Genomic DNA, 26,033 nt, shown 5'->3' on the forward strand with positions numbered 1-26,033 from the left:
CATATTTGAAAGCATTTTTGTGAATTAAATAAAATTGTATTTATAAAAATATTTTATAACTATGCAAATAATTACATATCAAGCAATTATCCCTTCTTAATCTCAGCTGAAAAATAATAAATATTTGTAACTATCTGTTTCCTAGTTGATTCATCTCTATGCTCTGATTCTATGGAAACCTGGGACCAGAGACCCATTCTTATTTTGTCTCCACACTGAAGTAGCTCCTAAAATATTGGAAATTACAGAAGTCATCTTCTAACAAATGGGTTAAAAAGATAATAGCTTTTTGATCCCAGAAAAATAAGTTATGTGAATTGATAATACAAAATTATTTCTTAAAACCATTTTTTTGCAAAAAGAAGGCAAGATGAATGGTAATCTTGATTTCAAAGACTATTTCTAACTCTACAAGTTCTCATAAAATGACAATAATTACCATAAGGTATATTTTCTGAAATTCTTGATCCATAATATTAATTCATTTGAAAACACCCTTATTTTACTAGGAAAAGTATTACTTGGGTCTATTGAACAGATTTTAAATTTTCTCCACTAAATAGTATATGATATGTTTCAATAGTACTTGGTTTAGGTTGAAGAATTAGATTAGTTACATTAAACAAGGGCAAAGTAATTCTGGAACATTTTTAAAATTTGGCATGTAGAGAAGCACGTGGTACATTTATATATGGAAAAGACATAAAAGACCTCATTCGTAGCCATCAATTAAGCTATCAAGGATAAATTACAATATGCTTCATTTTGCATAGTAATTCTTTAAAAAATCATAATTTATAATTTGAAAAATATCAATGGTAATATGACCTAATAAACTTCTAAGGAGAGTTATATTTATACTCTCCTTATTTACTAAAGTCCAGATTTCATAGGGAAAATATAATTTTTTAGTTGTCTTTTTCAGGGGCGTATTTCCAACAGATTTAAACATGCAAGGGGTAAGATTAAATAATGTATCACTAGACTTAAAAAAACTAAAATACGAAACATGCAGGTAAGAAAGAATGTTTTTCAAATAAAAGATAGAGCTCAATCTTTTTTTATAGTACATCTTTTAAAGAAATGTAAACAACTGCTAATTCTCCAACAGTTAATTCCAATATGTGGGACAAAACCATTATGTGGAGACCTTGTCGAAAACTCATATGCCTGGTTTCACCCTAGAAACCCTAAATCAAAACCCTGAGAGCTGCTGCTTATGTGCACCCCAGGTTAAGCTACACTGCTCAGTATTGCAAAGTCTTGGCCTCTTGAGGAAGGAAAAGAAACACTGAAAAGACAAAAAGAAAACAAATCAAAAAAGCAGGTTAGCAATGCATTTAAACAACCAAGTTACTAGCCAATTCTTCTCTGCTCACTGGTCTTTGTTGATCACCCTGAGCAAAGAAGTCTAGGGTGATGAGAACTAAGAAACCTTTGTTAGTTGTATAATTAAGAAGCCTTTTGCAACCTTGAACAGAACAGCGTTAGAATTTGATGAGCGTTGACTTCCAATTGCACAGGATAAGGGATTTAAGGGGAAGGGAGGAAATAGGAGCAGTTAGAATAAACACCTAAGAAAGATGGAAAACAAAGAAATAAGCTCAGGAATGTAGCAAGGCCAAGAAAGTTGTTGTTTTAGAATGATGGCAACCAAACTCAAATATATTTGTAGGAAGAAGGAAGGAAAGAAGGAAGGGGGGGGGATTTTTGGAAGTTTGAAATGCACTTTGGAGTCAGGCACTATCACCCACTAGCATTAGTGGGTAACTTTCAGTAAATTACTTAATCTCTGAGTCTTAATTTCCTCACCTACAAAATGAGAATTAAGACATCATATACCACACAGTGTTGACATGAGGATTAAATAAGGTGACGGATGTAAAATGCTTAGTCTAGTGACTGGCACATTGTAATCATCCCATAAATGTTCCCTACTCTTATCATGATTATGTTGCTATTGTTCTATTCTCAATCATTAGCACAGATCCTCAACTACCTCTGAACAAACATGACTTGAATAAATGATGTGAACAAGTAGACCCATAAAAGTGACTTCTTCCCCTTTTGTAACAAATGGATAATAAGAGCTGGTAACTCAAAGGAATGTAGTGAGAATAGAGTAAGATGATACTTATAAAGCCCTCAGCACAGTTCATACTTGTAAGTATTCGCTAAGTATTATGTAATATTACTATTATAAAACCAATCACTCCAATGCATCTATTATAAATATTGTTTAAAGAGCTGCTCAGAAGCCTATTATTATTGTATTTGTGTCTGCTCTTCTCAATAAGACCAAAATACTCAATGACAATAATTATCAGAATTATTAAAATAATGTGTGAGTATTCACACATGTATATCCACACACATATAACTCTACATGGAAGTAAATAAATGAATGCATACATAAATATCTCAAGGCTGATGGTTCTCAAACTTAAACACACATAGGAAGATCTGAAGAATTTATTAAAGTGTAGAAAGTCTGGAACACATTTTGAGAAACAATGCTTTAAAAATTCCAAAGAAATTCAGGAAAAGCAATATTTAGTGGATTGAATCTTAAGATGCCTATACCCTCAGTTTACTCAAATTCCTTTTTGCTGTTTTGTTTCCCCAAGGAAAGTTAAGTTTACCATATTATTTGTCCAGGATATCCAAAGATTGCAAATAACCTAGAAAGCGTTTGAAAACATGGCCAGACTACTCTCTGCTGAATGTGTTACCAGAGGCTCTAAAAACAAAACTGGACTGCCCCAACTTTTAAGACTCTGTATGGTCCTAGCTTTGTTTACTAAGGTGCTCTTCTATGGCAGCTAATTCATAATTTGAATGTTAATGAATTTTGGCATAAATTCCTGAACTTGGATAACAGATGTCAGTTTTTCTTATTTTTGTATTCTCATGAAAATGCATTCTTGCTTCTTCTGCTCAAATCGTGATGGGAAATGTACCTTGAAGCACTCAGAAATACATCAAAACTGAACTCAGGGCTTCCCTGGTGGCGCAGTGGTTGAGAGTCCGCCTGCCGATGCAGGGGACACGGGTTCGTGCCCCGGTCCGGGAAGATCCCACATGCCACGGAGCGGCTAGGCCCGTGAGCCATGGCCGCTGAGCCTGCGCGTCCGGAGCCTGTGCTCCGCAATGGGAGAGGCCACAGCAGTGAGAGGCCCGCGTACCACAAAAAAAAAAACAAAAAAAAACTGAACTCACTTGACAGTTGAATCATAAAATAATAAGAAAGTCAATGTTTCACCAAATGATCTCATTGGTAGAGACTGTTTATTCCTACAAAATATATTTTAGTGCATCTGTTTAGCTACCTTGGTTACCTCCAAAGACTTCTCAAAATACCCCCTTATTTAGACCAATTTCCCTTTTTGTAATGTACCCCCTTCAAAAGCAAATGAAGCAGAAAAATGATTTTGAAATGTTAACTGCTTTGTAACCTTTGTATCCTCCAGTACTTCCTGTTACCCTCTGATGTGTCTCCCCCCACCCATCACCTACAAACTTGGGCAACTGGAACTAAGAGAGTGTTTACTTCAGGAGACAAGGAACAAAGGAGTCAGTTCTTAGTTTCTGAGTTTCAAAAGCAAGACAATGGCCTAAACAAAGGATTTGGGAAGACATCCCTTGGTGTATATGTCTATCCACCTACCAACCTCGGGAGTGTGTCAAAAGGTAAAGTTCATAGAAAGCTTAGACTAGAAACCGGCAGGTGAATAGGAAAGTCTCAAAGCCTAAAGAACCAGCAGGACTGAAGTGGCCATGAAGCCAGAATAGAGGAGGAATAGAGAGAGGGATGAGGCCGCAGCAGTCCATGCCAGTGTTTGGAGTGCAACAGCGAGGAGTAGACGCACACCTCACCCTCCAACTCTTGGTGCAACATGAACTCCCCAAAACTTAGGTGAAGGAAATGGGAGAACCCCAAATTAACCACATTTTTCTAACTTTTCAGAATAGGGGCTCATAATAGAAAGACAGTTAAAGAAAATGAAAGAAAGCTCACCTTATTTTGTGGAACTGAGACCATCATCCATTAAAATCCAAATGAGGGAAATGTTTTTTAAATACTTAGATCAAAAAAGCACATAAGCGTGCTGTCCAAGAGTTTCTAAGTTTTCTCTGATGGCACATTTTAAGAATGATTTTTAGATACGTTCTCTTTAAAGTTGTAAATTTTGAAAAGATAGAGAAAAAGCTAGTCGCCATAATAGTTCATGTCCCTTTTTAACTTGAAATAATGACTTAGCTATTTGTAAACAATGTGGCCTATCGGTGGTTGCAAAGAACAAATGCTTATATGTAACTACAAAACAGTTTGAGTCAACCACAGAATTGCTAACTCAGGTTTTAAAATCTGCTCTCCAAATTCGTGCAAAAAAGCTTAAACTTCTAGAGGATAAGAAGCTTTTGATTCCAAAATCCTTTATTTCCAGCCTTCCTGCTTTCCCAGTAATAGCCATTACATTTATTATTTTTATTACATGTCAGGGGATGGTTTATTCTGCAGTAAATATCACATTTAAATGATAGTTAACATAAACCTGGGTCAGACGCAAGTAATTAAATTCTCTTCCTTGTAGACATCAGTTTCATAAGTCACCTTCCCTGTCCACTGACTTAATAGGGCTCAGTGGAACCCCTAGGCCTGTGTAGAACACATCTAAAAAAATAGTCCTCTAAACTGTACTTTTAAAAAAGAGGAGAATGTTATTTTCGGGTGCATACCATAACTCAAATTAGGAAAACAAAGTGTTGCTTTATATAGGTCCCTTGATGAATATGTATGGTTTTACGTAATATATTCTTTAGACAGATGACTTTATGTAAAGAGCTACTCTAAGAGTGGCCAAGGATACTGGGGACAATCTAGTCACAGTCTAAATACTACCTCTCATTGGGATTAACATATGCACACTACTATATATAAAACAGATAATCAACAAGGACCTACTGTATAGCACAGGGCACTATACTCAATATTTTGTAATAAGCTATAAGGGAAAAGATTCTGAAAAAGAGTGTGTATATATATATATATATATATATATGGAACTGAATCGCTATGCTGTACACCTGAAAGTAACATGATCTTGTAAATCAACTATACTTCAATTAAAAAATTTAATTAAAAATAAATAAATAAATACCACCTCTCGGCCTTAATTCCTAAGCCAACATTTCTTCTTAGTTAAACTCAACCCAAACAGTTTCCAAAATGTTTGCTGTGCTTTTATAACCCAAAGAAGTAGTTTTCTCCTCTTGTATTTAGAGCAGTGCTTGCATTTAAAATTAGGCCGCATTATTGACTGTAGTTAATTCAGCTTAAATTGTCTCTCTTTCAAGTGCTATCAATTAATACTTAACTAACTCTCAGGTTGGTATACTTACAGTCTAATAATTAGGCTTTATTTAGAACTCACTGATATTTCCATAGGTAAAAACAACAAAAACAAAAACATGCCTGATTCACAACTTACTCACTAGTTTGCTTGGCAAAGATACCTGCAGGAATTCCCTGGTTCTCCTTTGGGCAGAAGGATGACAGAAACTTTCCTAAAGATCAGCTACTTGAACAAGGAAGTAGCGAAGGTGCAGCTAACTAGAATTACTTCATGAATAAACCCCAGTAACTAGTGGTTGCCAGTGGCTAGGGAGCTAGAGGAAAAAGGAAGTTGCTGTTCAATAGGTATAGAGATTCAGTTATGCAGGGTGAAAAAATTCTAGAGCTCTTCTATACACCATAGTGCCTATAGTGAACAGTACAGGAAAGTGCACTTCAAAATTTCAGAGAATAGATCTCATGGATTTTTTTGCCTGCAATTTATTTTTTTTCTAACTTATTCAGATATAATTGACATATAACACTGTGTGAGTTTAAGGTGTATGACATGATGATTTGATATATGTATAAACTGTGAAATGATCACCACACTAAGGTAAAGTAACACATCCATGACTTCATATACTTACCATTTCCTTTTCTTTTTCTTTTTTTTTTCTAGTGAGAACATTTGAGGTCCATTGTCTTAACAATTTTCAAGTAGACAATATGGTATTGTTAACTATAGTCACTATACTGTACATTAGATCCCCAGAACTTATTCATCTTATAACTGGAAGCTTGTACCCTTTGACCAACATCTCCCCATTTCCTGACCCCCAGATCCCAGCAACTACCAACCTACAATTTGTTTCTATAAGTTCAGCATTTTTAGATTTCACAAATAATTGTCATCATACAATATTTGTCTTTCTCTGTCTTATTTCAATTAGCCTAATACACTCCAGGTTCATCTATGTTGCTGCAAATGACAGGATTTCCTTCTTTTTTAAGGCTGAATAATATTCCACTGTGTATATATACCACATTTTCTTCATCCATTCATCTGTCCAGGGACATTTAGGTTGTTTCCATGCCTTGGCTATTGTGAATAATTTTGCAGTGAAAAGGGTGGTGCATATATATCTTGGAGATAGTGATTTTATTTCCTTTGGATACATACCCAGAGGTGGAATTGCAGAATCATATATTAGTTCTGTTTTCAATACTTTGAGGAAATTCCATACTTTTCCCCATAGTGGCTGTACCAATTTACATTCCCATCAACCGTGCACAAGGATTCCCTTTTCTCCACCTCCTTGTTATCACTTATTATCTCGTCTTGATTTTTATTACTGATACTATCTCCTTACTCATCACTGGTCTGTCTGAATTTTCTGTTTCTCATGATTCAGTCTTGGTAAGTTGTATCTTTCTAAGAATTTATCCATTTCTTCTGGGTTATCTAATTTGTTGGTATATAATTGTTCGTGGTAATCTCTCATGATCGTATTTCTGTGGTATCAGCTGTAATGTCTCTTCTTTCATTTATAATTTTTTAATTTGAATTCTCTCCCTTTTTTGTTTGGCTAATCTAGTTAAAGTTTTGTCATCTTTTAAAAAACCAACTCTTTGTTTTGTTGATCTTGTCTATTTTCTTTCTATTCTCTATTTCATTTTTTATGCTCTGGTCTTTATTATTCCCTTCTTTCTATTAACTTTGGGCTTAGTTTTTTCTTCTTTTTTAGCTCCTTGAGGTGTATATTTAGGTTGTTTATTTGAGATCTTTCTTTTTTTCTTCATATAGGTGTTCATAGCTATAAACTTTCCCCTTAGAACTGCTTTTGCTGAATCCCATAAGTTTTGGTAGGTTGGATTTCCATTTTCATTTGTCTCAATATATTTTTTTAAATTTCTCTTTTGATTTCTTCTTTGACCCATTGGTTGTTCAGGAGTGTGCTATTTAATTCTATGTGTATGTGAATTTTCCAGTTTTCCTCCTGTTATTGATTTCAGTTTCATATCATTGTGGTCAGGAGTGATAGCTGATATAATTTCAATCTTTTCGAATTTGTTAAGACATTTTGTGGCGTAGCATATAACTATCATAGAAAATGTATGTGTACTTGAGAAAAATGTGCATTCTACTACTGTTGGATAGAATGTTCTGTATTTGTCTGTAAGGTCCATTTGGTCTACAGTGTTGTTCAAATCTGCTGTTGTTCAAATTGCTTGTTAATTATTCTTACTACAATAAAACAAAAACAAGGACACAAGAAAATTCTAGGAAGTGTTGCCTGTGTCTCCTACCTTGATTGTAGTGACGGTATCAGTGGTATCTGCATATATCCAAACTTATCAAGTTGTACACCTTAAATATGTGCTGTTCTCTGTATGTCAATTATACTTCCATAAAGCTGTTAAAAGACAGTTACTATTCCTAATTTGTAGAGGACTGTCAGTACAATGCAGTATATCATCCACTCTTTGATTCAAAATTGAAAAAATGTCACCTCTGTACTCCACTCCCCATGGCATAATACAAGCTGAGGTCTAATGTCATCATGGCTGCAATTTCCTTCCCTTTTCTGTTTCTCACTTTGCTCTTCCCAACACTGCCATTTCCTGATATTCTTCTCTCAGAAAAGACCACTTTGATGCATGGCTACCCATAGTTCCTCTACAGCAACATGTGCATTCTTATTGTCGCTTTTATTTAAACCAATCTGTCTACTTTTGTTAAAGATCACTAGCAATTTATAACTTGGTTCGCAGTCATAGCCACACTGCTCCTCTCAGGGACTCTGCCCTTTTCCCCCTTCTGAACTTTCAAAGCATAATTTAACTATACAAAACAAAACATATCCCTTCTGAAATAGATAAAAAGAACAGTGGTGTCTCAAGTTCACAAATCATGACAAATCCCAAATTAATGGAGGGAGGCCCAGAAGGATATAATGTCTGTGTGGGAAATCAAGGACATTGGGTGAGCCCAGAGCCAGCCAGTGAAGCCCAGGGGCGAGCAGTCCTGGGGGATTTTATCCCTAAAGCAGGAAAAGAAGTTCAAGAGCAACTGTGAGAAGAGCTCTTGCCCTTCCAGAGAGCTTGAAAGGCAGAGGGAGTTGAATAACTCCTGATAATGCAGAACCGTCAGAGTTGCAGTTTATAGGACCTAAATGAAAGTGTTTTTCAGTTGTCTCCCATTTGTTTCTCCAAACACCTTTCCAGTCTCTGCCAAACCATTCCTCTGAATACCAGGCAATGTCATAACTGTGCAGTGACTACTGCAAAGTGTCATCTTTTGAAAGTAAGTAAAATTTCACACATACCATCCAATCCAACTTCTTCGTGGTTTATTAATTCTTTCAAGATTATGGGAAGCACACTCTTCTGATATTAAAAAGATTAGTTTAATATAAGTATAGGTTCATCAGTGAGTGCCAATAATTCACAGTCTTGGAACCTTAGTTATTCTAAACTATGTGGTTTTCTGGAGAGCTGAAGGTTTATTGCTTTAAGTTCAAATATTTCGTTTTAATTATTTACTGTATAGATAATTCTGAAATAGGTTGTACTGGTCCCTGCCTTTGTAAAATGAGAAATCTGAGTAGAAGTTAACTGTATCTCACTGCCTTAGAGTATTGACGGTAATACCTGTTGTTATACTTCATTTTAATATAATTTGGGTTCCTTTAGCTTATTGAAACATATATAGGGTTATTTGCCCTAGACAGCTTTGAGGTATGTTTTAACAGTTTTTCTACATTTTATTCTCTGAAAACTATCACTACTTACTTCAGTCAACATCCCAACCTTTAGAAACTTTTCTCACTTCTAATTTCCTGTAGAATGGATCTAGAAACAAGATAACCCACATTTATTACCATTGTAGTTAAAATAATATAAAGAGGTACTGACTACAGACATGAGAAACTGTACTATTAGTGAAATTCATCAACTTTGCTGGACATCACCAGCTCACTTTTGGCCACTTCTAATACATCCTTTTACTTAATTATGAGTTTCTGACTTAATTATTCTGTAAAAGAGAAATTTCTAGTTTGGTGGAGTGTTACTGTATTTTCATTAATTTTGGTATATTTCAAAGATTAGTGTTTTTGCTGTTTTTGCTTCTGTCATTCCAAGTAACTCCTCTGATATGTTAATGAAAAAATATCAAGAAATTTGATTTTCGTCTACACTAGCATAATTGCTTATATTTCAAAACAAAATACATAATTCTTATGGGATATTAATGCTTAGGAAATGACTTATGCACAGGCCTTTGTTTCCGCCATTACATTTGATCTAATCAAGAGCCATTGCTCTCAATTAAGAAAGTGCATTATGCTGGCCCCTGCCTTTGCTGTTTCTGAGCTAGTTCTTTCTTATATTCATTTTTCCTTTAGTCACTTTACTCTCAATGGAAAATACTGTACAAATCTAGTATTTTTTATTTCCCTTATATTTTTCTACCCATAATATATCTTAAAATTGGATTAAATGTAGAACTTGTTATATCAATATTTTTACATAATTTCTCTCACACCAAAAGACCCTGTATACCTAAATGATGTAAAACAGAATTAACATTTTATGTCATGTTTTCTTTCTTAAGGACATAAAGATAACTTTTAAATTGAAAGATATTAAAATGAAGATGTAATGGATTTTTATATATTTAATTGTTGAATAGCTAGAACGATGATGATACTGGTTTTCACTCCATGATATCAGATTATAAACTTTCCTCTCTTTATAATGGTCACTATTCTTCCATCCGTGTGTGTGTGTGTGTGTGTATGTGTGTTGGACTGGGGGGGTGAAGTTAGAGTTTGGATGGGATTTCTGCTAAATACCAAGTGATATATAGCTATATTTAGAGGTAGAGTGTTATGTGGGAAAGAGTAGGCTTTGGAGACAGACAAACGTGGATTCATACATCTACTATCCTATGTATTAGCTGTGTGACCTTGGACAGGTCACATGACCTCTGTAAGCCTCACTTTTGGATCACCTGTGAAGTGAGGATAATAATACATACTTTGAAGGATCTGAGGGAAGATTAGAATGGAAAACTCATGCAGAAAGCATTAGATAAATAGTAATTATTATCGTCCTCATCATTGTAGATAACTGGGAAACCATATAAAACCCAACTCAAACCTCAGTTGTTCTACTTACCAGCTGTGTGATCTGGGTCATGGTAAACTGAACATTTATTTCACCTCCTGTAAAAAGAAGATGATATTTACCTGTTATTATCATTATAAAGATTAAATGAGATCATGTATGTAAAATGCCCATTACGCTGCCTGGCTCTGGTTCAGCTCTCTCAAAGAACAAGTTTCTTTTCTACTCTCCTTTGAAGATCAGATGAAGAAGGGATTAAAAATGTGGATCTAACCAAGGCTTATCATTGCATGTCTTGCAGCGAACATTCATGGAGCCTCTTTTTCCTGTCTTACTAGGAAAATGAAGAAGTATGGAGAGGTAGGAGGAGGATGGAAAAATATCGTGGGTACAGAGACTTAGGACTTTATTTATTTACTCCAACACCCAGAAACATGTGATGACATCTACCATGTGCAAAGCACTTTGCCTGTTTTTTAAGATGCAATATTTAATTCAAAAATTTTATTCAAATTGTGATGGGTTGTAAGAATGTGTGCAGATCACGTTTCTGCCATCATATCCTCAACCCTAGGCAGCTTTTTGTTTGATACACAGAAGAATTTGGTCACAAACCAGAAGACAGAACAGAGCCCAGCATGGGTTTAAATTTTTCAGTTCAAATAGTCCTGTCTTTCAGCCAGGAAGATTTATATTTCATAAAGTTTAACTTTATGGTATTAAATTGTGGTGTACGGATAGGGCATCCATTAAACAATTACAAATTCAATGAGTACAAAAAGATATACCATGAAAACTCTCCCTATCATCCCCTCCCACTACCCCTTACAAACAATATTACATTTTCCTGTATAGCCTTGGAGGGAACTTAAAAAGTTGATCTTCATTCCTGCAGTTTGTCTCTCTTCTCTATTATTTCCTGAAATGCATGTGCAATGAACAGTCAGAAATTCTTGTGCATCTTGCCCAAGGTGAAGGAGCCGGGGAGATGGTAGATGCTATTACAGCAATGTATTAACCATCATTACACTTACATCAAATGATAAAATCAACTAAGGACCTTTTTAGTGCTACAGTTCTTGAATGCATCAGAGGTTTTCCCAGGGAGAGGCCTCAAGTAATTAAAATGAACTCTGTAGCTGTGTTCTATGGCATTCCAGGACAGCTCAAAGTAAACAAGTCACAGTAGTAAATATGCCCCAGAAAACAGACATTCTCCTAGAGAAGAAATTCATCTTGACCTCTCAAACACTCTTGTGTTCATTACTTTAAAGAGAGTTCAGTTTTCTCTCCATAAATTCATTTGAAGGTACCTGGTTAACTGCTGCTTGCCCTCCAAAACTTGGAATTACTCATGCTTTTTAAAAATTAGACATTATCCTAGAAATTTGTAGGAAACAAATTGTCTCCTGCAACCATTTTTCTGATCTGAAACTATTACATTGTTGCAGGCTGTGTAGAATAATTAAGGTTTGGGTGGCTTAAGGAGTTGAAGATGACATGCTTTTGAGCTAGATAAAACTAAATTCAGGTTTGGGCTCCTTCACTTGTCTTTTGAACCCCACTAAGCCTCAGCTTTCTATGCCTAAAAATCACGATTATAATACCTATGTGCAGTGCTGTGGTGAGGAGTTAAAGGAACCGTATAATACTAGAGAGCACTTAAAAATAAATAATACCAGAAAGCACTCAAATGAGAGTTATCATTATTAATATTATTGGTGTTACTATTATTACTAGATAAAACAAATGAGCTTTGCTTTGAGCACATTTTAGGAAGTCAAATTAAGGACTTGCTGTATTTATGACAATGCATTATCATGATTCTGAACCGCTTGGAACAAACTGAACAACTTACAGACTGGAGTTTCCATGTGGACGGGGTAGCAGGGGGATGTTCAACAATGTGGATGATCCTCCTGCACTGACCAGGGTCTAGACAAAGGGAATAGTGGATGAGGTGGAAGGAGCACTTTTTTAACAGAAACATTTTTTTTTTTCTGTGCCTGGCCATATCACCCGATGTGTGATTTCAGCAAATCACGCCTCCAATTAGAGTCCCTGCACAATCATCATCATCTCCAAGAATGCCACTATTCCTGCCATCCTGTGAGTCTCTGACAGTTGAGCTTTAAAGAAGTTGGTGGGATGGAGCTACTAGAGAGGACTGCTCATGAAAAAAAGAAAAAAACAAAACTTGTTTGCTATCTCAATGCAACTGGTCAGCACCACAGCACCTACCGTGAAAATGAGTGGAAACCATGTAGATCAGGGAGGTCCTTTGCTACAAACTCAACCTATTGTCTTCATACTCCATTTCCCCTCAGTAGCCTGGAGACTTTCAGGACACCGTATACGAAAAGGACATATGTATTATGATATATGTAAGCTTCAAATTGTGTATCCTCTTCATTCACTTAACACAATGTGTTAAACAAACTGAAAGTCTAAGGCAAGCATTTTGGTTTGACACAATGTGGGAATTCACTCTTTATGAAGCCCTTCTCAGCACACTCTAGTTTTGCCTTGTCTCAAGTGAAGGACTCAATCAAAGTGATTTCATTTTCCCACTGACCTTTTCTCATTTTGAAAAAGCAACATCTGGCTTGTGACCAAAATAACAGTGTGTTAATTAGTCTGTGAAGCAGCTTTTCCACATATTGCACTTTAAAAAGAAGTACTCTTTATTACTTGGCGTTAAAAAAGAATGAAATATTGCCATTTGCAGCAACATGGATGGACCTAGACATTATCATACTAAGTGAAGTAAATCAGACAGAGAAAGACAAATATCATATAATACCATTTATATGTGGAATCTCAAAAAATGATACAAATGAACTTATTTACAAAACAAAAATAGACTCACAGACATAGAAAACAAACTTAGGTGACCAAAGGGGAAAGGAAGGAGGGATAAATTAGGAGTTTGGGATTAAGAGATACACACTACTATAAATAAAATAGATAAACAACAAGGTCATACTGTATACAACACAGAGAACTATACTCAATATCTTGTAATAACCTATAATGGAAAAGAGTCTGAAAAGAATATATATATATATATATATATATATACACACACACACACACACATATATATATAATTGAATCACTTTACTGTATACCTGAAACTAACACAATATTGTATATCAACTATACTTCAATTTTAAAAAAAGAAGTATTCCTTGTTGTTTCACTCTTTTGGAAGATTTTGAACTGAGAATTGCATAATATAAGTTATATTTGCCTTTAAATATAAGAACTTTAGTTAAATTGTAACATTTTATATTGACTATAGAAGTTATCTTTGCTAATTGCATGTCGTGTGATGTTTTTGTTTCCTGAAAAATGGAGTGGTTTAAATATATATGCAGTGGTGTGCTGAAGCCAGCTCTTACTGTTTCATGAGACCAGGTTGTTAGTATTTTTCCCAAATCTACATTCAGTGTCATATTGGTAGCTTGAAATTGGTCATGCTGGGGACATTTATGCCATGAATATCAGCAAATACTACAAATCAGGACTTTCGCACCCAGTCTCAAGCCAGCTGTTATCCATTTACCAGCACATCATCCATCATCACCTTTACAAATTTTTGGTAAAATAGCATATTGAAATCCACTAGATATTGGATATTTACCAATATAGCTTGAGCCTTGAAACATATCTCCTAGAAATCTCTCATGCCCAGATCCAAGAGGTAGATTGCTGTGTATAGAAGGAAGTTAATCTCCTGTCTTCTGCAGCACGCAAGCTGCTATTTTCATCTTCACCATAACACACTCTGATATCAGTATTGTGAAAATATTTGGCTGATGTAGATGTGCTCTGAGTGGTAATACTGTTTATTTGGTATTGCCCAGAGAAGAGCATATCACAATAATAAGTAATGTGGGAACTTCCCTGGTGTCACAGTGGTTAAGAATCCACCTGCCAATGCAGGGGACACGGGTTCAATCCCTGGTCCAGGAAGATCCCACATGCCGTTGAGCAACTAAGCCCGCGAGCCACAACTACTGAGCCCACGTGCCACAACTACTGAAGCCCGCGCACCTAGAGCCTGCGCTCCGCAACAAGAGAAGCCACCGCAATGAGAAGCCCATGCTCTGCAATGAAGAGTAGCCCCTGCTCACCGCAACTAGAGAAAGCCTGTGCGCAGCAACGAAGACCCAACGCAGCCAAAATAAAATAAAATAAAATAAGTAATGTGCATGTTACCACATTATGTTCAAATTTCACAACTGTGTATAGCAAGGCTGCAGCAAACAAACTTCTCAAATATTAGTAACAGTTTAGAGAAAGATTAAGGAAGAACAGGAGTCTCTGAGCAGGAGGAAAGGAACAGAAAGAACAGAGAAGAAATGTTTGGCATCAGCCAATATTTTCTAAACCACTAGTTGTCTGAGATTGGGAGGTGGGGTCGGAGCTCAGGCAAGGGATGGGAAATATAGCAAAAAACACTTAAGCCTTTAAAAAAATCTTAACTCCTGAGTCATGGAAATATTAAAGGAATTTACCAAAGACAGTAATGATTTAAATGGTTTAAACGTGAAATAATTTCCAAAACGTCTAGTCAATTATTATTTGGCATAGATGATTAAGGCCCGTGAAGTGATTTTCGACATAACAAACATTAAAAGGTTGATCAAATCTGAGGATGAAAACTCAGGAAGGAAAAAAAAAAACGATAAAGAAAATCTGCACAGGGTATAAGACGTCTTAAGTCCTGTGAATGCTTAGAATTGCATCTGAAGTCATTTTCTCCCAGCAAACCAAAACAAAAAAGCACAGCTCGCTTTTGTGCTTTGGCAGTTCATTAGGGTAGACTGTTAGCGAGGCAAATCAGCAGTAATTCAGCATGATGCTGCTATTCCTCAACTTTACTTAAGCCCATAGAAAATTCACTTAAGGCAATAAAACATTATATTAAAAGTTAGGCAAAGTAAAAAAATTCAGTCAATCAGTTCCATGGTCAGGTTGAATAAAATAGTCACATTTTTTAAATTTAGCTTCAAAAAACCTGAATGATGTTAAATTAATTTCTGAATTTGTGTGTGCAAAGTTATTGACTTACATTTACCACAGGGAACAAGTACCATCATTTATTAAGCTGTACGCCAAGTTCCGTGTACTCAGAACACATTCATTATATCATGTGATCCTGATAATAAATATAGCACAGGATGCATTACTCTCATTTTACAAGTAGGGAAATTGAGGTCCAGAGAGATTAAGGAACTTATTCAGGATCACACAGCTTGATCAGGATCACACAAAGATATATGAACTTAGTTTTGTCCGACTGCTAATTACAGTTCTTTCAAATTTACCAACTACTGAGCCCTTCTAAATGTATCCCATTTATCATGAAGGCATTCATATAAAGAGAAAATAATCACAAAGTAAGATAGCTCTTTTCAGAGCTCAAAAACCTTCAGTAAAATCAAAATACAACTTGTTTCTGTGAGGATAGAGTCACAGTTTTATAAGACTAAATGGGATTGATTACTACTCATGAACCTGTGTATAGTGATTATTAGATCTCTTTTTATGCATCCAGCCCCCTTCCTTTTAGAGGCAAATCCCCCAATATATGCAGTGTTTACGTGATGCTGTGTTTTTCCTGCTCCCTAATTTGGGAAGCAAAGTAGGGCAGTGTTGCTCTTTCCATTTTCTGGCAATGGCTTTGTGTACCTGGTAAGGAAGAGCCAATAAGACACTTCTGCCTAAGACTTTGACTCTGGAATAAATGAGACAAAGAAGAAAGTTCAGTTCTGATCCCTGCATGATGAATGTCGGGGTGTCCCACTGGAAGTAGCAATAATGACCAAGGGTCATTAAGATATATATATATATATATATATATATATATATATATATATATATATATACCACAAAAAAGGAAATCCTTCCATTTATGACAACATGGATGAAGCTGGAGGACATGGGTATTATGTTAAGTGAAGTAAGCCAGATGGAGAGGGACAAATACTGTATAGTATCACTTATATATGGAATGTTTAAAAAAAAAAAGCCGATTTCATAGACTAGAGAATAGAATGGTGGTTGTCAGGGGCTTTGTGGAGGGGGAAATGGGGAAATGTAGATCAAAGGATACAAACGTTCACTTATAAGAAGAATAAGTTCTGAGGATCTACTGTATAGCATGGTAACTATAGTTAATCATACAGTACTGGATACTTGGAAGTTGCTGAGATTAGATCTTAAGTATTCTCACCACACACACACAAAAGAGTTAACTACGTGAGGTGATAGATTTCTTAGTTATCTTGATCTTGGTAATCATTCCACAATGTATATCAAATCATAACATTGTGTACTTTAAATATAAACCATTATATTTGCCAATTATTCATCAATAAAGTTTTTTAAGTCATAGGACTATTAAAAAGTATAATTTGTGATTAATAGTAAGATAACTTGGATTATTTGAGGATGGCATGCTTTAAAGTTTTTTTAAATAAAAATCTATTAACCAGTTTTTTTAAAAAAAGAAAGAAACACACATAAGGAAAATAAAGTTCTCTCAGCATAGTCTATATTTGAGTTACTAAATTACCTGACTTCATAATCAAGAAACTTTGAATCCTGGTACAATAACAAGGAAGTTCCATTCAACTGTTCAATGTCATTCATATAATAACTACAAGTAAAAATAGTGCATAGTTTAAAAAATGACAGTACTTACTGAAGGCAAAAGCCTGTGGCTGACAGCCAACAGATGGTCTGTCAGAATGAAACTGATGAAAAAGTCCCCAACTGCATGACTTGAAAACAACTTTGAGAAATCAGTTTCTTCCTATCAGAAGGCACATATACTAACTGATCTAACTCTGGATCACATTCCACAATCTTTGTTAAAAAAAAATAAAAGAAATTAGTTCATAATTCTCCTAATTCTTTTCTTTTTTTAGGAAAGATCACTCAATTCAAAATTTAACATTTATCAAATGTACATAAAACAGGTATGTGATAGGCAGCTTCTGAGACTAGGACAAATGTGTCCAGGCAAAGTGAGGAAAAGTTTGAGTTTCACCCTTCCCAAATATGGAAAAATGTCTGAGTCCTCTCCTAGCCTCTTTCTGGATCTTACCACCCGACTGAGGGAGGCAACCTGGGAAAGCAAGAACCCTTTTCTCAAAGGCCTACAATAGAGTTGCTACAGGCTACCACTAAAGGGCTCCTTGCTCTGAGTCCCCCACCCTGGTCCTACTAGGTTATCTCAGGACATGGGGGATGTGGTAGGAGATAATAAATATTAGGAGAGCCCAGAGACAAATTCCATGCACACAGACATGAATAGACAGATAAGCCAACAGTGCTAAGCAATAGAGACAAAATAAGGGATTCCAATAAAAGAAAAAAATTGAAGCTAAACTACTAGATAACATAGAGATTAGGAGTGTAAGCTCACAGATCAATAGACCTAGATTTCCATAGTTTTCCCACCTGTAAAATGGAGATAATAGCATCTATCTCATAGATTTGTCATTAAGATTAAATTAAATAAACAAACTAGTGAATATAACAAAAAGAAACACACTCACAGATACAAGAGAACAAACTAGTGGGTACCACTGGGGAGAGGAAAAGGGGAAGGGGCCAGATAGGGGTATGGGATTAAGAGGTACAGACTACTATGTATAAAATAAGTTACAAGGATATATAGTACAATGCAGGGAATATAGCCAATATTTTATAATAACTATAAATGAAGTATAACCTTTAAAAATTGTGAATCACTGTGTTGTACACCTATAACATAATATTGTATAGCAACTATACTTCAATAAAAACTGACAGTTAAAAAAGATTAAATAATAGACATAAATCACTTAGAACGGTGTTTCATGCATGTAAGAACTCAATGAGTATAACTTCTCTGAGCCTCAGTTTCCCTATCTTTAAAGTAGTGTGAACTAACAGCACCTACCTCTTAGTGCTGTTATGAGTATTAAATGAGATAATGCAGGCAGGCTGTAAATAAGGGATCATGCTTGTTATTAATGCAAGTATGCATCCATACGCTCAAAAGGTTCCATTCAAGAGCCTCACAATTGAGATTTTCCCATGCTTTAACAAATAAACCCTTTAAATCTGAAAGTCATTCACATGTCAAGATGGCAGAGTTGGTATCAATGCATAAAAGAGAAAATATTTTGTAGACTAATAGATTTTTTAAAAAACTATGTAAGGGTGGCTGAAGCATTTCACATTTTTAATGTCTGGCAAGCAAACAAAGACTGGGTTCTGAGGCTGTATCTGTAAACTATATATTATTGACATTTGACCCTAGAGTTAAAATTAATGAGCTTCTACTAACATTTAAGAGTAGCTTCATCTATTTCTTCTAAAATTTCCCTTCCAAGTAGAGGAAGCATAAGAGGCCAGGAAATACAGGGTATATTCGTGAAAAATAAATTAATCCTACTTGGCTGGAGTAAAAAGTACAGGGTAGGGCTTAGTAAAAAAGCAAGCAAGCAAGCAAGCAAGCAAGCAAGAAAGAAAGAAAGAAAGAAAGAAAGAAAGAAAGCAAGCAGGAAAGAACGATTGGAGTTACATTGTGAGGGCTTTGAACACTGTGCTACAGAGGTTGGGCTTTCAAACATTTTAGCTGGCATGTTAAGTAAAGCTTATGTTAAATTTATGTTTTGATTATGTTTTGAGTTGTATAACTTTGTAAACGTGTCTGAAGAAAAAGTAGATATAGGACACTGCCCAGCTTCATTGTGTAGGTTGATGGACATTATAAAGTACTGTAAAACTCTAAATTTTTCTAAGTCAAGCATTTCATTACACTTCATATCTTAAAACTGGCAAATGCTTGATCTGAGAAAGGTATACATACATTCCTAAGTGACTCTCCCATTTTATCCAAACACTTTTCACATTTTCCCTTAGGCATGATGTGCATTCTACCTCTTAGAATTCTATACTCTAGATCTGTTTTGTGCATTGTTTTCAGTGTATTATTTCAAATCCAAACACATGGTCAGAGTATTTCCTATAATTCCCTCAGAAACATTTTAACAATCTAAAACTGCGGATTTACAATAAAAGCTTGAAATACTTAAGTTTAAATAAATCTTTGACTATGTGGACTTTTGCTAAACTTAAAAACAGGTCTTAATGTTTAGAATCCTTAACCATAGACAACATAAGCACCCATATCTAATAGCCCAGGAGACTAATTAGTCTAGAAAACAAATGTTTTAAAGTCCCTCTTTCCATTCCCACCCCAACTCTGAGTCATTTTTATTTACCAGGTTTTAATCAGAAGAGAATATATAAGGCTAAACTGGAAAAGGCTAAAACTAGCCTTTAAAAATATGGACAGACTCTTAATTATGGCAATAGTATAAATAGAAAAGTGCCCTAATACTGTGTGTTACTTTTTCAAATGCTTATAATGAACTCCTTTATAGAACCATGCCAGTGTAGAGCTAATTTAACTCAGTTTTCAGTTAAAACTAAGAGAACTGTAATCTATTGTCTATAATCCCGTTCTCAAATACAATGCAACCAACTTTCACTTTAATGATCCAGTAGTTTATTCAGAAGAATAGTGCTAACTTTAGGAAAGAATTAAATAATCTGCAGCTGCAGGTTATCAGCAATTTCACATAAGATTCAGCTTAAAATAGCTATTAAAGAAGGCGTCCTAGTAATGGTTCACTTCCATTAAAAAAGTATGGTGTACATTTACGTGTGTTTATGCGTGTGTGTGTTGTATATGAATGTCCACTCTGTCAGATCATTATATAAAGTAAAGTTTGGCCAATTATGGCCCTTTGGCCAAATCCAGATCACCATCTGCATTTACGACCGAAGTTTTATTAGAACATAATCATTCCCATTCATCTACGTATTGTCTATTGATTTTGCAATACAACAGCGAAGTTAAGTAGTTGCAACAGAGACCATATGGCCCAGAAACCCTAAAATATTTACTATCTGGCCCTTTACAAAGAAGTCTGCAGACCCCTGATTTAAAGGATCAGACTCAGATATCACTTACTAAAAAATCTACTCATTCTCAAAATATATACATGCAAGCAAACTGAAGACATTAGGTAAGTAATGTCTCTGGCAAGGGATTACAGTTATCATAATCCCCAGCATTTACTAAAGATTCACAAGCACATCAGTGAGAGATAGTATGCACAGACTCAATGTGGCATACTTTGTGTCTCTTAGCTACATAAAAGAGAATTTAGGCTAGGAGAATTCATGAATCACCTTCATCAATTTACATAGGGTTCTCTGACTCTATACACAAATGAGCTGCATCTGCACAATGTAGAAGTATTTTTTTAAAGAAAAATTCAGTCAACTGGTTATTTTTCATAAAAACCAGGTGAACCTAATATTTATTGCACTTATAGAATAGTTTGGCATGTTTTGACAAAAACTAAACTGTGTCCTTGAACAAAAGGTCAGTAGTCAGTCAATTCAAGCTTTATAGACAGTTTGAATGAAAGTCAGTCTTACGTAGTAGATATAACTTACGTAGTAGATAGAACTCACAGATTCACTCAGAGACAGTTTGAATGAAAGTCAGTCTTATGTAGTAGATATAACTTACGTAGTAGATATAAGTCACAGATTTACTCAGAGACCAATCAAGTCCTGATTATGCTTCTTAGCAGCTGTGTAACTGGAGCAAGTGGTTTGTCCTCTCTGAGCATTTTTTTTTTCATGTGCTGATATCTACTTCAGAAGCTGAGGTAAGGATTAGATGAGGCGCTGTGTACACAATACAGCCTACAATACCTGGCACTTAGCCAACAATCATTAAAACGTAATAGCCTTCCCTTTACAAATAATGTATATTTTTTCAATTGATTATTCAGATACAAAAAGAACTATGGAAACTTGAGTGAGCGCATGTTGACAATTATGATGACTCAAAAATATAGACCAGATTGGTGGGGTCAACTGAAATAAATCTAGGTCCAGGGAAGGGAGGGCAGGAAACAAACAAACACTACTGCTGGAAAGGCATATTCAGAAAGAACTTTCACATTACTAACTGCTTGTTTTATCAATGATACATCATAGTTTTCTTTTCTTTTTCGCTGCACGACACGGCTTGCAAGATCTTAGTTCCCCGACCAGGGATCGAAATTGTGCCCCTTGCAGTAGAAGCACGGAGTCCCAACCACTGGACCACCAGGGAATTCCCCATAGTTTTCTTTTTCTTTTTCTTTTTTCTTCTTTCTCCTCCTCCTCCCCCTCCTCCTCCTTTGTCCATACATGTCATTGAAATTACCATCTTGCCCTGTGATGATTGGCAGAAACCCAAATGAAACTACTTTTTAGATGGAGTCCTGTTTAAATAGCAAGAAGGGCTATTCAGAATAATGGAGGTAATTCTTAGAGTAATTTTGTTAATGGTAGATTTTTTAAAATTTGACATACACTTTAATAATGTACAATAGCAGAATTGCAATATTTAAAAAATACTGCATGAGTCAGAAATAACACAATAGTACTCATGTCATTATTTTGAACTTTAAAAATACCATGCTAGGACTAAAATTATTTAAAATGAATAGAAATTTAAAAATGATAAAGAGAAAAGAATCCCCAATGGCTACACAGATGGCAACATCACTTGAGAGAATCCTTTCCATTTCCACTGGAAGATAGAGATTAATGTACTCTTTGGTGAGTTAGAAATGCAAGAGAAAGGGTGTTTTCATTCACTCCATTCAATTATTGGAGGGTAACAAAAATAACAACTTTGGGGACTGAATAATTTGATGATTATCAAGGCAATTTCAATTGCTGTTCACAATCCATATTCATTTCATATCCATTAAGGACAAATTATACCACCCTATTTAGCAGAAAAATTAAAGAATGAGGATGCTTTCAGAAAAATTACAGCTCTATGTGTGGCCCCTTTCATTCAAATACAATCAAGTGCATCTCTTTGTGGAAGAAACAGCAAATACATGAATTAATTTTTAAAAAGACAAAAACAATGAAGGTTAAGATACAAAACACAAACTCTTTTCTGTTTGACATGGGCATCTAACCCTCCATTAGCAAAGGAAGATTTCACCTGCGGCATTGTTAAGATTCTGTTTAGAAAAGCAGTTTAAATGTGTCTATACAATTAATGTTTTCACAAATTAGATACTTGGAGCCATAACTCTATTTCTATATCAGTATGAGAAAGACGAAATATCTGTCCCAAATTAATTAAAATCATACTTGTGATTCTATTTCTGAACATTTGGAGTGCTTTCCTTTCCCTCGTTTCTTGTTTAAAACATACCCTATGCAGGACATTTTAATGAAACAATTGACTTACTCTTTTGGTTTAATGTTGCATAAAGAGGCAGGTAAAGCACAGTGGTTAGAACACAAATGTTGCAGTCAGGTGATCCTAGGTGTATAGATTCTCATTTACCTCTTCTTGACTGTGTGACTTTGGTCAGGTTCCTTTACCTCTCTGAACCATGGTTTCTGGTTTCATAGGGGTAATAATAGCATTTACGTCATAGGTGTCTATGAAGATTAAAAGAAGTTGTGCATATTATTTACAATAGCCAAGACATGCAAGCAACCTAAATGTCCATCAGAGCGATGAATGGATAAAGAAGATGTGGTATACTTATACAATGGAATATTACTCAGTTATTAAAAAAAGAATGAAATATTGCCATTTGCAGCAACATGGGCAGACCTAGAGATTATCTTACTAAGTGAAATAAGCCAGACAGAGAAAGACAAACATCATATGATATTGCTTATGTGTGGAATCTAAAAAAAATGATACAAATGAACTTATATACAAAACAGAAACAGACTCACAGACATAGGAAACAAACTTATGGTTACCAAAGGGGAAGGGGGGTTAGGGATAAATTAGGAGGATGGAATTAACATATACACCCTACTAAATACAAAATAGATAACCAACAAGGACCTACCGTATAGCACAGGGAGCTATACTCAATATTTTGTAATAACCTATATGGGAAAAGAATCTGAAAAAGAATATATATATATATATATATATATGTATGTATGTATGTATATATACATATGTATAACTGAATCACTTTGCTGTACACCAGAAAGTAACACAACATTGTAAATCAACTATACTTCAATAAAATAAATTCTTTTTAAAAAGTGCATATGAAGCAGTAACAATAAATATATGTAAATACATTTAAAATTGTATTTCCAGATACATTATATTATTAAAACATGATACATTACTTACAAATACAAAAACCATAGTAAAATTAACACTTGATGTTTATGTCTATACAAACAATAAATGTATAATGATGTACATGCATAGACATATATGTAATATATGTGTGCTTGTTAGGGCACACATGATGTTTGACTAGGTTTTAGCAAATCCTAGATTTTACAGGTTAAAAAAATCAGGATTCCCAGATAAATTTGAATATCAGGTAAACAAGGAAGTATCTAGCAACTGGAACCAGGATGCTTCATTGAGCTAGAGGGCTTTCAAATGTCTCCACAGGTAATAGTTATCAATAGGTTTACTTCATTTTGTAAACTAAATTAAGGTAATAGCCAGTGAATTGAATGGCCCGGAACACTCCCATTCCAACTCTGATCAATCTGCTTCTCCACCTCTTAGTGACATCTCTTTCAGATCCCATAGTTCTCTGGTCACTTATAAAATTGTCTAATTTTCAGATATTGGCATCTGTTTAGGCTGGTGCAAATCTAACTACCTCTAAAGCATCCACCTGATCAAAGTATAACTGACACATCAGTGCCATGCCATGATGCTGGACAAGTTAGCTGCCCCACTGTCCTCATGGGATGCCCCATGTCTAAAACTGGCACCTGGCTGTATTCATGCAAGGACTTCAAATTCCAGGAAATACTGGGTCATGCTCTTCCAACAATTTTTTTACCATTTGCCACTTGGGTGGAGCACTGTCAAGAGCCTATAGAGTTTCTGCTTCCCAGACAGCCTTCAATGGAGGGGGACAGTAAGCTGACCTTCTTACAGGCATCCCCACTCCCAGGAACCATCTTAGTTTGGGGAGAGGAGGAGAAAAGTCAAAGCCTGATCTATTTCTACAAATTCCCTTCCAACAATTTCTCTTTGAATTTCTTGTCTCTCTGAAACAAGCTAGAGGCAGATGGTGATGGTTGGACTTATTCTTACTTTTAGGAAATCCTACATGGATATGTCTAGCACCTTTCTTTCGACTGTGTGGTCACTATTGTGAATTGTTTTCAGCTTCGGGGCTTCAGCTAAAATCTGAGACATTAGGGAAAATCTCATATAATATCCTGATACATTATTTAATGCACATTGACTAAGAGAACTAATTTAATTACAAAATGCCAGCATTTTTCAACTTCATTAGTAAGCATCATGCATGATGCTTATTGACAACATAAAAACTGTATTCAAGATAAATGGAGACTTTAATCATTTGATCTTAGTGAAACCATCATTTAAAAATGATTCTCTGGGTTTTGACAATGCATGATCTATGATCCTTTTGATTTGGAACTCTTCAGGACAACATCTAATCACTTTGGGATTGATACATTATTTCCATTCTTGACATTTACTTATTCCCTAAATTCCTTCTCTGGAAAGTCCTTAATTTAGAGTTAACACAGACCTATCTCAAGTAGTTCCACTTTCCTTACCATGTATATTGCTTAGCAGTCTGTCATTTTCATTCCTTTATTCATGGTTTTTCTTATTTCTATGGTTGAGGATTCCACTTAAAAATCTTAAAATGTTTCAATCATCCCAATATTGGGTACCTATTCCAAGAAAATACTCTTAAATATAGAATACAAGTTTTATCACAAAGATAGCCACTGTGACACTATTTGAAATAATAAAATAACCCTTAAAATTGTCTTTGACTACAGAATTAGTAAAGTAAATCATGACACATATACTGAATATATTGCATGACTATTTTAAGTGATATTTATAAAGAATTTGAGAACACAGGAAAATACATTTTATTTTGTATTAAGTGAAAAATAAATATAAATCTATATGTCTATCAGCATTACATGTAAAACACATAAAGTAATAATAATAACAACAGACTAATAACAACAGAAATATACCATGTAAGCCAAGGTTGACTTTGGGTGGTAGACTATGGGTGATACATTTTTTTCTTCTCAATATTCTAATTTTATCCTATTCCTAAGTTTTCTGTAATGTGTATATATTCCTATAGAATAGGAAAAAAGTCTTATTTAAAAATCACTTTCAAATATACTTTTGGAAAACTGCCTTCTTGTTCCCCAAGTACTTCTTTTCTTCTTTCCTTCAGTTTGACATTAAATTCAGTTTGACTTCAATTAAAAGCCACAAATGGTTTAACAAGTGTATTCAAATGGCTGAACAAATGTATTTTATTATGTTATTTTTTTATCTGATGACTAAAATTTAAACTTTCCACCAGCTATTTTGGTGCCGTGCAGACATAACTATAATGTACCCAAAGAGGAAGGAGCTGCTGCGTACCATCAGATACTCTTCATTCTA

At 35.0% G+C, this 26,033-nt stretch overlaps 1 protein-coding gene across 1 annotated transcript in view; it reads right to left on the minus strand.

Moving 5' to 3' along the window:
• LOC307180667 (uncharacterized protein) overlaps nucleotides 1-26,033 on the minus strand; it is a gene marked incomplete at its 5' end in the record, with an annotated part of 557,930 nt that overhangs the window by 459,018 nt on the left and 72,879 nt on the right. Inside the window, 2 exons of the mRNA XM_079911035.1 lie at nucleotides 10,520-10,566; nucleotides 12,327-12,403. Of these exons, the coding sequence (XP_079767161.1) occupies nucleotides 10,555-10,566; nucleotides 12,327-12,403 (89 nt within the window). The 3' untranslated portion in view covers nucleotides 10,520-10,554. The remainder of the gene's footprint in view (nucleotides 1-10,519; nucleotides 10,567-12,326; nucleotides 12,404-26,033) is intronic.

The sequence above is a fragment of the Stenella coeruleoalba genome (assembly GCF_951394435.1).
Source record: "Stenella coeruleoalba genome assembly, chromosome: X".
Lineage (NCBI taxonomy): Eukaryota > Metazoa > Chordata > Mammalia > Artiodactyla > Delphinidae > Stenella > Stenella coeruleoalba.